At 40.0% G+C, this 16,694-nt stretch overlaps 1 protein-coding gene across 1 annotated transcript; it reads left to right on the top strand.

The window, feature by feature from the left end:
• The first annotated feature begins 332 nt into the window (after nucleotides 1–332).
• Nucleotides 333–16,371, top strand: TASL (TLR adaptor interacting with endolysosomal SLC15A4). Its single transcript, XM_005614052.4, has 2 exons — nucleotides 333–575; nucleotides 14,929–16,371. Exon 2 carries the CDS (start codon nucleotides 14,930–14,932, stop codon nucleotides 15,821–15,823), a length of 894 nt encoding a protein of 297 aa, XP_005614109.1. The 5' UTR covers nucleotides 333–575; nucleotide 14,929; the 3' UTR covers nucleotides 15,824–16,371.
• Nucleotides 16,372–16,694: the final 323 nt, after the last annotated feature.

The following is a 16,694-nucleotide window of genomic DNA, read 5'->3' as shown; positions in this document are numbered from 1 at the left end:
TGTTAATTTGAGAAAGAAAACTATTTTTAGTTGAATTTTTAAAAATTATGAGTACAATTGAGAAATAATGCTTCTTAAAAATTATCGATTGGTGATGAAACTGAGAATTTTCTAACTCAGACGTGACTTTGGCTCTCTTTCGGGACACAGGTCTGAGAGAATTTATTGCTACAGGAGTCAATTTACGTTGATAGAGTTCTTACATAATGTGGAGCAATAAACTATTTTAACAAGAGGCAGTTTCATAGATAGGTTTCATTTTTCGAAAAAGGGGAAGAAACACCATTCTGTAGCTCGATGTGGGTTTGTCAGTTATTGCCTCTCCCCTTCCTGGGACTTCCCACTGCACTTGAGCACAAATCAGACTTGAGCACAAACAACTCTTTTTCCATAGGATCAGTTATAAAAAGAATGGCAGTGCAATGAGCAGCTTAATTTCTTGATCCTATCAGTAAGAGGTAGACTTACGAAAGGCTTGCAAATATTTCTGGAAAAAGCACTGGCTGGCTTATTCACCTCTGTATGGTCAATCACTGTGTTTCTGCAGGACCCAAGAAGCAGATTGGTTAGTGAAGGTAAGAAAAAGGAGCCAATGGGCCCAATAACTTCTAACTTTTCCTGTCATTTGTCTTCTCTCATTTTCTTAGCCCTTTATCATCAGAACTCAGATCCAATCTTTTGCACCTAAAATGCTTTTCTAGTTTACCAAATTAGAGGTGAATGGGAGTTTAAGCAAGCATTCAATGGAGTTGGACAATAAAGAGAAATTAAGTCAAACGCTCCCTTCTCTTACCTCCTCATGTTCCCATTTTGGGCATTTCTAAAATATTTACTTTACCTAAAAATTTTGACTAGTGGTCTAATCAAATATTTGTTGTGTAATTTATTCAGTCCTCGGTCACTAATGGCTACACAAGTTTAGCTTCTGCATTTTTAAAAGAAGACCTAGAAACCTAAGTAGAATTTTGCCAGAACAGCACAACTCTTGAATTCAGTTACAGCTATGGAGTTTTAGAGATGAATGCAATCACAATAAATTCCAATTGGATTTGACTCTCAACTATTCATTCAGCGAGCTTGTAAGTGTTTTTCTGGGTGGCAGGGCATACTCAAAGTGAATGTGATCTACAGTGATGATGCTTTTTGAATTGCCATCTGGGGGATTTGGGGAAAGTCTATTTGCTTGGTATTAAAGACAGTGCATGCACAGGTGGGCTCTTGTTTGAATTATCTTTAGGCTTGGTCAGGCATTCTTTTTCTTGTGCACGTCTATCTGTGCTTGAATATAGACCTTGTTTGGCCAGAATATTCATCCTGATATTTTTAGAAGACTTCTTGCACAAGTCAGTCTAAGAAGATTGTGTTCTGAGTTTGAGAAGCTTCTTGTCGGAGTGGAGATTATTTGAAATTTGTGTAAAAGGTTCATATCATAACAATGATTTGGGGGATATACAAAGGTAGCACACTAGTCCTATTATCTCAGAGCAAAGTGATGTTTTCAAAAGTTATTTCAAGCTACTGAAACATTTCAAATCACATACTTAATGGTTATCTTAGATATATAAGGTATATATATCTTCTAAGCTCTTCACAAACATGACAGAATATAAATTTGCCTTCATTAACTAAATATAGTTATTTCTCCCCAATTTTTGTTTTGTAAAGTTTAAAACCTATAGAAAAATGGAAAGAATAGTACAATGAACATCCATATTTCCAGCATGTAGATTTATCAGTTATAGCATTTTGCTGCATTTACTTTCTCTCTCGCTCGCTATGTCTCTCTCTCTCCATATGTACACATACACACACACACACACAATTTTTTTTCCTGAACTGTTTGAAAGTATATTGTTGATTTTAGGATGTATGTCACCCCCATATTCTTGAGCATGTATCTCCTAAGAAAAAAGAGCAGGCCTCTACACATTATAACGCTAAGGAAGCGTAACATCAATACAACTCTATTATCTAATATATGATCCATATTCAAATTTCCCCAATTATTTGCATGTTCTTTAGAGAGTTTTTATTTTTTAAATTCAGGATCCAAATCAAGTATCTTGCATTGCATTTGGTTGATATGCCTACAATTAAATAAATGTTAACAGTAACAGACATAATTAACAATATAATTAACAATGATTAATAATCATAACACCAAGGAAATTTAACATTAGTCAATGCTATTATGATCACTTTTCTTATTTTTTTTGCCCTCTCATTTTGTGCCAAAATACTTTTAAATAATTTAAAATAATTTGAAAAAGTGATCATAACCTTTAATTTTTCCATTTGTGAGATGTAAAGACAGAATATGAAGAAAAATCCAAACTATGACAAAAATATATTTACTAATATTTCTGCACCAAAATTTATATTTTCTGAAATAAGGAAATTCACACATCCAGATAAAGCCCTTGGGAGTAGCTGTTACCTTTGGTCATAAGGATCTAAGTAGAACTGAACAGAAAATTATTTACTTGGTGACGTTAATATGGAAAAGAGAGGCCTTTTGACTTATGGTTATGTTATCTTAGTCATCAAATGAGACTTTCAGAAATTAATTTGTTACATAAGAATCACTTCATATTTGATAGAAGAAGAGAGAATTTCAAATTACATGTTTTGTAACAGGAATTGAAATATGGATGAGTGATCCTTTAGAGCATCTGTCGGGAAATGTTACAAAAGATGAAATAACAGGGACACAATCCAAGGTATATAGTCAAGTGAATGGTTATTTCCAGCTCTAAAGAACACATGCTTTCATAGATAAAAGTAAGAAAACTGCAGATGCTTTTTTATACAGGGAGATCCTTCCTAAAGAAACCCCTTGTTTGGGGTAAAGTTTTTATATCATTCACTGAAAAAAAAAATCAAAACATGTAATATAGATTTGGTTACATTATCATAACTAGATTCGGAACCAAGTAATATTCGAGTTTTTCAATGATAACCTTTCAGTGGTTTACCTGCAAGTCTCTGAAATCAAGAAGATCTTCAAAAGCATAGATTGGAATTACAGGATCTAGAATTTAGATTAGAGGGGAAATAGAGAGGGGAAGAGATGACAGAATGTTTTGAGGATTTGAGGGTATTAAAAAATAACAACTCTGCTGCATCACCTATGCATAATCTTAACAAGACCGTTTGCTTCCTCCCCAAATTTGAGGCGAAAATAAATTTGCTCCTCTGATTGGAAAATGAAAAACTAATAATACTGTGTTGAAGAACGTCAGTGGAAACAGTTAATCTCGAACATTGCTGGTGAGAGGATAAATTGGCCCAAGCTACATGAAAGGCAACGCGCAATAGCTGTGATCTCGCAGTTCGCTTTCTCCAAATCTGGTCTAAGAAAACATTCATGGGGCATATGCAGCGAGCACACATAGTAAAAAGCAAGGAAAACCTCAAGGTCCGCTATGAGAAATGATTTGCTAGCATAAGATGTGCCTGTAGACGTACTGGTTTGTAACTGTTAAAAGGCAGATCTAGCATAAGCAGACATGCTGACAGATGGGAACCACACTGCACCCCAGCTACGCCCAAGATCTTCCATGGAACAGTAGATAATGTTTCCCTGTCTTTATTTCCGTGAGGTTATATCCCATTGATGCGAAGGCAGCCCCATCCCACTGCTCCCATTTTTGTGAGACCGTGGAGGTCTTCTTTGCATCCTGTCTCAGATGTCTTAGTTCGTATGCATGCAAATTGTCCTTCCAGAGACAGTATCTGTTCTGCCACGTTATCACCCCTAATTCCCCCACTTCTCGCCAATCCCCAATCTTCTCACTTTCCTTTTGCTATTTCCTGTTACTCCTTCATTCAAAGGACTGTCTCTGATTTATTTCACTATTTAAGTTAGCAGCTGGATTTTGCTAAAGTTCCCTGCAATCCTGATACATATATTTGGTTGGGGAGAAAAGAATTCAGAATCTCTTTCTAATTTAGGGACAAGGATTCTGAATGGATGGTCAGGGACACTGAAATGTTGACCTATGAGAAGAGACTTGAATGGTATGGGTGGTGGGATGGGATGGATAGGGAATCAGGGCTCTCAGGACAGAAGAAAAAATGCACAAATGCTGGGATGGGTGTGGGGTTTGGGGGAACTGGGAGTTCAGCCTGGCTTGTGTCCCGAGTCCTGTGGGGAGCAGGCAGAGATGAGAATGGGAAGGCAGATAAGGACCACATACCAGGAGGGCCTAACGTGTATGGACATTATCCTGGAGGTGATGCGGAGCTGATGATATCTAAACAGGGCATCTGTAGTATTAAATTACTCTCTGGTTGTAAAATTAAGGGTGAGAGGATGCTAGGCTATAGCTGTGGGAATGGTTAAGGAAAATGTTCATACGGTTAGATTAAAAAACCAGAGGATAAATGATTTGTCCACCTTAAGACATAAAGCATTGACACACAACTGGGACATGTGTGTAGCCCTCTGGGTCACCCCTCCAGGGTGGGTACTGGCTGTCTTCCTGGAGCGTTCCTTTTTGTATTTCACTGCACCTTCCTTCCTTTATTTGGCAAGTGGTGTTGTTATTAAATGGAGTCAGGGCCGATACTCTTTTTCTGGAAGGACTAATCGCTCGTCATGACTGTGTGATATTAACTGCTCTCAGCTCTGCAGTCACGTGATATGTTCTAAGAACAGACCACATGCTTTGCAGTTGGTAAACTTGGACTTGAATCTTGCTTCTAGTACTTAGTTGCTCAGTGACTTTGGGAAGGTCATTTGCATATCTGAATCTCGGTTTTCTCATTTGGAAAACCAGGATTATAATAAGATCTAACATGCAGTGTTGTTGGAAGATTAGGGGCAATGTATGGAGAGCACCTGACACAATTGCTAGTATTCTTATGCCCTATCCAACTTATTGCATTAGCTTTTTGCTCTAGATTAAGTATAGGCAAGCCATGGCCCCTGGGTCAAATTGGCCCTCTGTCTGTTTTTGCAGATAAAATTTTATTGGAACACAGCCGCAACCACTTGTTTATGTATTGTCCATGGCTGCTTTGCTGCTGTGATGGCAGAGTTTTTTGTTTTTAATTTTTTTGTTTGAGGAAGATTAGCCCTGAGCTAACTGCTGCCAATCCTCCTCTTTTTGCTGAGGAAGACTGGCCCTGAGCTAACATCCATGCCCAGCTTCCTCTACTTTATATGTGAGACGCCTACCACAGCATGGCTTTTGCCAAGCGGTGCCATGTCTGCATCCGGGATCCAAACTGGTGGACCCCGGGCTGCCGAGAAGTGGAAAGGGTGAACTTAACCGCCGTGCCACCGGGCCGGCCCCTGTGATGGCAGAGTTGAGTCGTTGTAACAGAGACCTAAAATATTAAACATTTAGCCCTTCAGAGAAAAAGTTTGCTGATCCCTAACTTAGGTTTTTCCGAATGCTCCCCCTTCAAAGTTCTTCCTTCTTTACGTTTTCTCTTTGAGTCCATCCTTGTGCTGTTTGGGTGTAAATTAAATGTGTGTCTATGTACAGAGTTATAACAACGATTTTCTGAGAAACTATGTAAATGCTAGTGTAGAAGAAAGAATTTATATTGCAATTTCTTCTAAAATCCAAGTAAATGATTTAACAAGGTGCTGCATGTTAGTCCTTCTAAAGGTGTGAATCTGCACATAAGGGTAATTTTGGTATTCCCCTGCCTGGTAATGATTAATATAGGCTAAATTTGCCTAGAAATCTCATCTGCAAATGTCCTTGGGTGTCTTTTCCTTCACACTTAACCAGTCATGGAGAATTCTAAATATACAAATTCTAAATATATATATATATACAGCTTCTCGATGATGAGAAACAAAAATTCAAATGATAAAATATCTTTTAACAATTGAAGTAATCCTTTAGGTCAAGTTTAGGGTCTCAGATGAGATTGTCTAATAAATGTTAACATTTGTTTGAATTATACCTCTTATAATACCTTTGAAGAGATCAAGTGATGTCTTATAAGAATTTCGCAGATAATCATTGAAATTTATTAAGAAAAAATATCAACAATTAATCAAAATAAATCCAAATAACTTTCTCTATTTCTCTATTTTTTAATTTTAGGATGTCATGTTATAGCACTGTTTTCATTCTAATGGTACATTAAAGGGTTTTTATGAATATAAAATGAGTTAATATATGTATAAATTTTGTTTATAAGTTTTGCCTAATATAACTCTTTAGAACGATCTTTCAAAAGCTGCTTTAGTGTGCTCTCTGCTGCCCTCTGCTGCCAATTTTTCAGAAACGAATTTTGATTCTGAGTAATGCTCACCTAACCCTTTTTATATGGTCATAAACCCATACAATTAAAGTTTGAGGGGACTAGATAATTTAATCCCACAGATGAGAATTTAATTTCATTTACAGATGAGAAATCGAGTCTCTGAGACATTAAGCAACATATGAGCGTGGGCTCTGTTTTCTGACTGCCAGTGTTTGAATGCCTTGTGACTTTGGACGCATTACTTAATTTTGACATCTATAAATCTATAAAATGAGTATAATAATAGTACCTACATCTTAGAGACTTGGCGGGGATCCACTCCTTTAGCACATAAGAAGCCCTTAGGATAATATCTAAGCTGTACCTGGTACTAATGTTAGCTATTTTATAGACTTGTCACTAACTAGATTAAAACCACAGCTAGTGCCAAGGTCAGAACTAGAAATCTGGTCTGATGACTAGCAGGTCAAGAATTTTTTTTACCTTACTGAGTCTGAATACATAACTAAATTTTACCTTCGAATGTGGATTTTAAAGATGTGACCTCTTCCATACGTTTGAAGCTCTTGTCGTTTTTACAAAGCGATGCGATACTGCGGCTGCATCTGTCACTCATTCCTCCTTGTGCTGTTCAGGGTGGGCTGCCCACAGAAATGATCACAAACATTCACAAGCTCCCAATATAAATTCTGACTGCCCACACTTGGGAGACGATTGCACTGTTCACTGTAAGTAATTTCTCTAATGAGCTCCCTGCCTGAATCTCCAACGCGCAATTAGACACCTGCACTCAGAGTTTATCTCATGTCAGACTCCAGAGGAACTAAACTAAACCCACCAGCTCCCTTTCTGGCTCCTTCCCTGATCTCCCCATTTTGGTCAAAGCTGGTGCCATTTCCCAGCATGCCCAGATTCAGTTACTCTTGGCTTCTCTCTCTCCTTTACTCCAGAGTCCGGGAGTCTTGATCTCTCGTTTTTCCTTCTCTTCCTTTTCTGCTACCTTCCTCCTGGTTCCTGTCCTGATCGCTTCAGGTCAGGATGAATCCAGCAGCCTCCTAACTTGGGTCCTTAACTCCAATCTCGTCCTGCTGAAATTCATCTTGCACTTTACTGATAGATTACATCATGCAGTGAATCAGCTTAGTTACCTTCCAGAGCTGCGCCTTGCCTGCAGGGTAAATTGAATGTCCTCAGCCTTGCACATCCCAACTTACCTCTCTGACCTTCTCTTCCACTCCTCCCTTGTAGGAATCTTTTCCCTCAGCCATAGGTGTACCTATCCCTAAACATTAGGACACATGTTCTGCTTTTCCACCGTTGGAGCTACCACTTTACCGGTCTCCCTTGGGCCTCACACATCAGAATGGTAGGGTTCTTATTCTACTAGAATTAAGGTACCAACAAAGCTCTCAGTCAATGAGAAATAGGGCAAAAGGCCTGTTACTCAAAACAAAATCCTGGCCCCTTTTCCTTCATTGTTGTGAAGAAGTAGAGATTACCCGGAGGACTCATAAACATTATCCACATAAAATGAAAGAAGAATCCACTAGGGCTGATTGTTTAACATGAAAAGAAATAGGATACATAGTGGGAGATTTGGGATATGTCTGAATGGGAACAGAGGGTAATAAAGAGTGAGTTTACAAATTGTGACATTTCAGTAAAGGCCCTTCGGTGGCCATGACTTGGAGAAGTAACACTTGTATCCCACCTAGACTGGTGTCTATTACTGACCCACGTGAGAATGACAACACAGGCCTCTTTGCTTTGGTTGGCCTACTCTCCTCTCGGCAGCGCCGCCCCCCTTTCTCACTGCCTGTTCAAACCCTTCTTGTGCTTCAGGGCCAAATAGAGGTTTACCTTTCCCGCAGTGATCTCTCTCTCTCTTCTTCACTCTTAGACCATGAAGTATCTTTTTTTTAATTGAAGTTATGATAGTTTACAACATTATGAAATTTCAGTTGTACACTATTATTTCTCAGTCATCTTATAGGTATGCCCCTTCACCCCTAGAACATGAAGTATCTTTAACCACAAACTCAGCTGTACAGGAAATGCTACCTTATTTTTTTCCCTTTATTAGCTATTTTAAAAATATTTATTTTTAGTTTTTCTTTTAATTAAGAAAATTAAAGTTGTGTGTACACATAATTTGGATCAAATAATTCTAAGAGATTTGTCCTGAAAAACAGCAACCCCTGCACTCCTTTTTCAGAAGCAACTACTTTTATATTCTTTTACTAATTATTTGCTATTTATCATCATTTTTTTTTTTTGAGGAAGATTAGCCCTGAGCTAACATCTGCTGCCAATCCTCCTCTTTTTGATCAGGAAGACTGGCCTGGAGCTAACATCCGTGTCCATCTTCCTCTACTTTATATGTGGGACACCTACCACAGCGTGGCTTGACAAGCGGTGCCACGTCCATACCTGGGATCGGAACCGGCAAACCCCCGGCCACCAAAGTGGAACGTGTGCACTTAACCCCTGAGCCACTGGGCCAGCCCCTACCACCATTTCTTTAAGTAGCATGTTTGTGTTGCAACTCTTGGATTTTTCAGTTTGGGGCATTATTTATCCACTTGTCACCACGAAGATAGGGATTTAGTTCTCTTTCCTTTCCTAGCTTTCACCAAGTACGTATACCCTTGTCCTGTTCTTCTCACTGTATGGACTGGCCACCCAGTCTGGACCCAGGCAAATGCCTAACACAATTTTTGTTGATATTATGTTACTACACATGATAAAATATTATCTTTATTTTCTGACTTTATCATCTTGTGGTTATATTTTAAATTTGGTTAGATCAATTTCCAGTGCTTTATATATTACTATGACAATACAAAAGCTATCTACAACTCAGTCATATAATAAACCACAGTTTTTTTGCTGCACAACTTTTTCTTAAATTATAAGTGGGAGTTTACAATTGTCTAGATCTGTGGTGTCCAATATAGTAGCCAAATGTGGCAATTTAAATTAAATTCAATTAAAATTTTAGTCACACTAACCACATTTCAAGTGGAATTGCATGTGGCCATCGGCTATCATATGAGACAGCACAGATGTGGAACATTTTCATCACCACAGAAAATTCTCTGGACTGTACTTTCGTCACCTCAGAGACAATCTAAGAGAACACACTACTGAAACAAAAATAGTTTAAAAAATTTTCCTTGAACCATTCACACAGGCATTCTAGACTTCTCCAAATAGAAACAGAAAAAAATTAAAGGAAGTTCTACATAATCTCTGTTTCATAACAGCGAAACAATAGGTTTCAGAAAAGGGTCCCAACAGTCCCATTTCATTACCAAACTTCTAAAAGCTTATTCTCTTGGTTCACCATCTTTTGATACCGCTTTTCCAGAAAGGAGCACAGAAACGAATTAGCTAATTAGATGTCACTCTAGAATTATTGCTATGACAGTTATCATCTAGTGAACTTTAGATGGCAATTATAATTAGCTGTCTTCAGTATTTTACAATTTTATATTATCACCTTCACTAAGTCCATGCTAATATAGTAGCCATGTGATATTTTAAATTTATTTAAATTAAATAAAATTAAAATTCCGTTTTATTAGCCACATTTGAAGTACTTAATAGCCACATGTGGCTATTGGTTAATATTTTGGACAGCACATATATAAATCATTCCATCAGCCCAGAAAGTTCCGTTGGACAGTGCTGGTCTAGGTTTCTCACTTGCTTAGCTTTTCCTAATTCACCCCCAAAATCCATAGCCAATTATATAAATCTTATATAAGATGGTCAGACTTATTGTCTTCAGTTTCATTTTTATCTCCTGAAGCCTTCCGATCTCTTCTAACCAGCCACATTGCCTTTTGAGCCTGTCACACAGCTTTCATCCTGGAATGTCCTTTCACTTTCATCATGGGCAGGACTCACTCTTTCTGGGCTTAGGACAAAAAATAGGGACCCTCAGTCTACAGCCCATCCATCTTCTCTTCCTAGTCCTGGCTACCCCTCAACCTCAGCCCAGACATCCAGTTTCTGTCCACAGCCCTAACAAAAAGCTGCCCCGTCATCACCTAGTGGGCATGGGTGTGAGTGCATACCCGGTCCGTGAGTCAGCCCTAGTCATGATGGGTTTGGCGAAGAGCCTGTGCAAACTCTGAGATGGGGTCTGGGTGAGTTGAGTGGGGAATTCTGAGCTCCTGAGTAGCAGGAGTGTGGTTAGAAGGTGATCTAGAGGTTGGGTGGGCTCCATCATGTCGGTCTCCGGGACTTCTCACCTTGTTGGGAGGGGCACAACTCAAGGAGGGATGTGGCGCAGGGGCTCAGGCTAACCCAGTCTGAGAGCTCCTTTGTCTCTCCCTGTGCTAGATTTCCTGTTTCCTTATCCCTTTTCCCTTTACTGATTTACTTACTCCTTTCAATGGAGCGTATCTTCCACTGACTTCCTGAGAAAGCTGCCTGGAAGATGAGTTGAGACTTGTGACCTAAAAACATCTCTATTCTACCCTCATACTTGATTGATAACTTGGTCAAATTCTAGGTTGAAATAATTTTTGTTCAAAATTTTTTAGACTTTGTTGTATGGTCTTGTTTCTCATGTTGCTGTTAATAAGTCTGAAGATTCTGGTTCTTGGTCTTTTTTTTTTTTCTGACTTTTTTCTCTCTGGAAACTTACGGTATTTTCTCTGTGTCCCACGTGTTCCACCACTCCACAATAACGAAAGCAGATGGAGGTCTGTTTTCTCCCAGTGTTTTGGGAACTCATGTCCCTCAGTTCTGAGAACTATTCTTGAAGTCTTTCAATTTCTCCCCATTTTCTCTGTCCTCTTTCTGAACCTTCTATTATTCAGAGAATGGATCTCCTGGACTGGTTTTCTAATTTTACCTCTTCTCCACTATTTTCCATCTTGTGTTTTTGTTCTCCTTCAAAATGGGAGTTTGCCTCAACTTTACCTTCCAATCCTTCTATTGAGTTTTAAAATTCTCGATCACTTTTAATTTCCAAGAGCTTCAGAATGCTTTTTTATAGCATCGCATTCTTAATTCAAAATTGTGGTATTATCCCTCTCTCCTTGAGAATATTCAAGGTAGTTTCCCCACCATCCCACCGCCACCCAGTTTGTTTCTTCTAGGTGGCTATTTTGGTTTCTCTCGGAGCTTTCTTCAGATGTTTCAAAATTCTACTCATATTTAAGAATGGGAATCCAAAAACCTTGATGGGCTCTGTTGATTGTGAGCTTGAATGAAGGGTGATTTGGTTGCCCCATTTAGCTGGGGAACCTCTGATGTCAATTGCTCTTCTTTTTTTTTTTTTTTGAGAAAGATTAGCCCTGAGCTACCTGCTGCCAATCCTCCTCTTTTTGCTAAGGAAGACTGACCCTGAGCTAACATCCATGCCCATCTTCCTCTACTTTATATATGGGACGCCTACCACAGCATGGTGTGCCAAGCAGTGCCATGTCCGCACCCGGGATCCGAACCAGCGAACCCCAGGCTGCCGAAAAGGGGAACGTACGCACTTAACCGCTGCGCCACCGGGCCAGCCCCTCAATTGCTCCGCTTCTCAGACTAGTTGGGTTCCCCAGAACAGTCTTCCCAATATCCTGCCTGGAAGGTGGATGCCCCTCTGCCAGCATTCTGATAGCTGACTAAGGGGAGAGGTCACAGATCTCAGCATCCAACATGCATGTTTATTTAATTTATCTATTATCGGTTCAATAGTCCTACCCTCAACTGATATCCCATAGTTCAGAGACCCTATGTTTTATTCTTCAGAGAATAAATCTCAAATTTTCCTTTGGGGTTGAAGATGCGAGACAGTCACCTGGCTGTGTGGAATGAACGAGAGGATCTGGGTTTCTGACTGCCTTTTAGATAGACTGTCAATCAATCTTTCTTATTTTAGATATACCCTCTTTACCCTACTCCCAAAGGGTAGATGGTGCCACCAAGTCCTGAACATTTAGGGGAATTTAAATCAGACTGGCTCTTGGATTTTCCCACGGCTCTTGTAGGAGCCAGCTTCCTCAGGTCTCCTGTCATTAGCCCTCAGCTTCCTGCTTTCCAGCTTTTAAAACGTTATTGGTCTTGTCTCTTCTCTTGTTCTCCCTTTTTAGTGGATTATACCTTTTAAAAAATCATTTACTGTTCTTTTAGTCAAGTTTTTTGTGGGGGGGGAGAAAAAAATACATGCATATGCCTAACCTGCTATTTTTCCTGGGTGTCTTTGCTTTTCTCTACTCAGTTTGGTCTCTCTTTTGAGCTCACATTCTCCTGAGTAATCACTGTCAATCAGGATTTCCTTAGTCACTTCAGGGCTCCCTCCTCCTTGGGTTTGCTTCTAAGCACCAGCTTGCTTACAGAGAGCCGTAGGGCCAGCTGGGGATGTGGGGGTTGGGGGCATCTTTGATTGCCATCATGTCGTCACACTGGCATCCATGGTACCTCTCATTATTCGCTTGGCCCCTGGTTACTAGTCTACAGAGACCATGTCTGTAGTCTTCCCTCCTAAATCTAGGTCTTTTCTAGGTTTGCAGGCTCTAGGCAGCACGCTGGTGTGAGAGCAGACTTGAGGCAGCCTCAGGCCTGTGCACCCAGGCAATCCACGTGGCTGGCTCTCCTGCTACTCCCGCACCATGACGCACAGGAGAGAATTCCGTGAGACTTCCTGCTTCCTCAGATTCTACCTGGGAGGTAGAGCCTACACCTCTTCTTTTCTTGGCTCCCCAAACCTATCTGGAGCCACACTGTTTCCCTTCACAGGAGATTCCAGTCACTGAGTCTATTGTTGATGCATAAATATTAGGCCTTAAGTCCTTCAGGGTTTGGGGCTCTGAAGTTTAAAAGCTCAGGTTATGATATTTCAAAAGCCATTTCTTTGAAACTATGATTTCTGCCAAGAGTTTCTGAAGTCTATTTAGAAACTCAAAAGCCAGGAGTCGCATTTTGGGTATGGTTTTCCACAATGATATTCTGAGGCCTTGAAGGCGGAAGGCCCAGTTGCAGCCTGGGTGTGGTGGAGTGGGAGGGTCGTAAAGTAACTGCATCACTATCCAGCCTTTACGATAAACTCTTTGGCTCTGTTAATTATCTTCTCATGTATGGAAGATTTGTCTTTTCACCTGGAAGTTCAATTTGTTGAGGGTAGAACAACACTTAGAAAAATTTTGTTCAGGAAACATTTTCTTTATCCTTTTAAGTGTGTTCAGCATACAAGAATTATGTCACAGATCTGTTGAAGACCTTTAACTTTGTATCTTTATGGTACATGACACTCCCTGGAATATAGTAAACATTTAAGTAATTGATAAATTTGCCGAACATATCTTTGAATAGTTCCAAAAGAGAAAACAAACAATGAAAATATTACCCTTATACAGTTAAAACAATTATACGAATTATATTTATAATATTACCCTTATACAATGAAAAATTTACTTGGGAAATAACTATATGAATATAAAAGAGATGCTAAAATTTAAAAAGACCCTTACGTATGATTAAAACAATCCTTTTCTCATTTGGCTTTTCAATTTCAAGCTCAAGTTGACGGGTCTGTTTTAGAAGCGCAGGCCTCAAGGCCAAAGAGGATCAGTTTTCCTTGCTGTTGTCTGTTGCCTCAGTGCCAGGAATACCAGTGTGTTCCTTTTTTAGAAAATGTAGCTGCTGGTTTCTAGACTATTCTAGCCAATCCCGACTCCAGTGACAACTGCTGAGGGAGGGGACGGTAGGCAGGTATAGCAAAAGAGCAAGGTCAGAAAAGCTCCCTGGTAACTAGGGTAGAGGTAAACACCTCATCTGGGTGCAAAGACACGTCCAGGACATAGTCTGAGGAGTGGGCGGGATAAAGCAAGAAACTTGTCCTGGGCCGCCAAGGTAGGCAAGGCCTCATGGTCCTTCATGATGGGTTGATAGTGAATTAATTTCATACCATGCCATTGTTGTCAGTTAGTTAATTCAAGCTAACAAATATCTTTTGAGTCTCTCCTAAATGCAAACAATTGTGCTAGCTCCCAGGGCTAAAATACAAAGATGAGTAAGATACAGCTCTTATTTTCAGTAGACTTTGCCACAAATTTCCTCATAATTTTTTTTTTTTCATAACCCACTAGCTATGTCGCTTCCCCAATTTGCAGCTTCTAAATCACTTTTCATTTCCTCTGGGGCAGAATGCAAATGCCCATGGCTGACTCACCAGGCCCTTCATGATCCAAATCCAGCTTATTTTCCCAGCCTCTTCTGCTTATGCTCAGCTTCTTAGTATATGGCCGTGCCACCATATTCTCTCCTAACTCTGTGCTAATGGCTGGAACTCCTACTTACTCTTCACAATTTAGCTGAAATGTCACCTACTGTGTGACATATCCCGTGACTTCTCCCCCTTTGCCCCAGGCTGTGTTAAGGGCTCCTCTTCTGTACTCCTTTGTGTCTATCACCATTATAACCCTCAATGATATGATGTTGGATTAGTTTGTATCCAGTTTACTTTTTCCCATAGTGGAAACTTCTTAAAGGATGGAACTCTATCCTAGTCATCTTTATATCTCCAGCACATGCCATAGTCCTGGTCTACAGCAGGCACAGAATTAGTAATGGCTTGCTGAATGAATGAAATGACTTCATTTATTGTCCTTTACTTTTTTGATATATCAACACTCAACTTTTAAAATTCCAATCTTAATTTTCCCCATTGCTATTCCACAACTCTCTTTCCAGAATGCTGTCAGAAGGGTATCTCAGTGGACTGGCCTACCGGAACGACATCCACTGGAGTTGTGCATCTTATAATGAGCAGGTGGCTGAGGAAAGGCAAGAGGAGACGAAATCTGCTACTCTTTCCTATTCTTCCGTGGATGAGACACAAGTCAGAAGTCTCTACGTGAGCTGCAAATCCTCTGGCAAGTTTATTTCTTCAGTGCATTCAAGAGAGAGCCAACACAGCAGAAATCAGAGAATCACAGTGCTGCAGACAAACCCCAATCCTGTGTTCGAAAGCCCAAATTTGGCCGCAGTCGAAATATGTAGAGATCCCAGCAGAGAGACCTACTTGGTTCCACCTTCCTGCAAAAGTATTTGCAAGAATTACAATGACTTACATATTGCAGGCGGCCAGGTGATGGCCATTAATTCCGTGACAACAGATTTTCCTTCCGAGAGCAGTTTTGAATATGGCCCATTGCTGAAATCGTCTGAGATTCCTCTGCCCATGGAGGATTCCATTTCCACCCACCCCAGTGACTTTCCCCTAAGACCTATCCAGCGGTATTCATCCTACTGGAGAATAACCAGCATCAAAGAGAAAAGCAGCCTGCAAATGCAGAAGCCTATTTCTAATGCTGTGCTGAATGAGTACCTGGAGCAGAAGGTGGTGGAGTTATATAAACAGTACATTATGGACACTGTGTTTCATGACAGTTCTCCTACCCAGATTCTCGCATCTGAACTCATCATGACAAGCGTGGACCAAATCAGTCTCCAAGTCTCTAGAGAGAAGAACCTGGAGACCTCAAAAGCCAGAGATATAGTCATTAACCGGCTACTACAGTTGGTGTCAACTGAAATCAGCACTCCTAGTCTCCATATTTCTCAGTATAGCAATGTGAATCCATAGACAGGATGCTTCCATTTCTCTTTCTCAACTACTCAAACCTAAAGCAAGACTTTGTTCATTTATTTTGAGAATGTGCAGGAGGGGGTTGTTAAGGGGAGTCAAGAGCTAGAGACGTAAATGTCGGCTGGAAGCCAGGTATGCTTGAAGAGGAAATCTCACAATATTACACATGATGAAGGAATGTGGGTAGACGAGCTATAAAGAATGATTTCAAAGACAGGGTTGTATAGCAACAAAGCAAAGATAAAAATGATCGCAAAAGAAAAGGTATAGTTTATTTAAGGGAGTTTAGAAATCGAGAAGGAAGACAAGCCAAATAAGACAATGACACACCATGGCAAAACTAAAAAGCTGAAAGGTTTCAGGGTAAAGAGTTAAGAATATACTTGTTACTCAAATAAATTCCTCCAAGCTGTTTCTACTGCTATAATTGGGTAGAGAGATAGGCTTGAACAGTTTTCAAAATGTTTATATCTCTTTTCTCTATTCTGTATCAGATCATTCAAAAATAGATTCTTTATAAACATTAAAACTATAGCAAATTACAATTGTGGTTTTTTGTGTGTGTGTATGAGGAAGATTGGCCCTGAGCTAACATCTGTTGCCAACCTTCCTCTTTTTGCTTGAGGAAGATTGTCACTGAGCAAACATCTGTGCCAATCTTCCTCTATTTTGTGTGGGACGCCACATCAAGTGTGGCTTGATGAGCCGTGCTAGGTCCACACCCAGGATCCAAACCCTTGAACCCCGGGCCACTGAAGCGGAGCGTGTGAACTTAACCACTAGGCCCCCAAGCCGGCCTCACGATTGTTTTTATTTTGAGTGATTACTTAGCTAAGGCCACAAAACAGCCACTCAAATTTCCTAATTC

The sequence above is a fragment of the Equus caballus genome, chromosome X (assembly GCF_041296265.1).
Source record: "Equus caballus isolate H_3958 breed thoroughbred chromosome X, TB-T2T, whole genome shotgun sequence".
NCBI classification, from domain to species: Eukaryota; Metazoa; Chordata; class Mammalia; order Perissodactyla; family Equidae; genus Equus; species Equus caballus.
This window is presented reverse-complemented; position numbering and strand designations above follow the sequence as displayed.

What these genes read in the sequence shown, in the direction of transcription:
- TASL (XM_005614052.4), top strand. Translation starts at nt 14,930, where the DNA reads ATGCTGTCAGAAGGGTATCTCAGTGGACTGGCCTACCGGAACGACATC.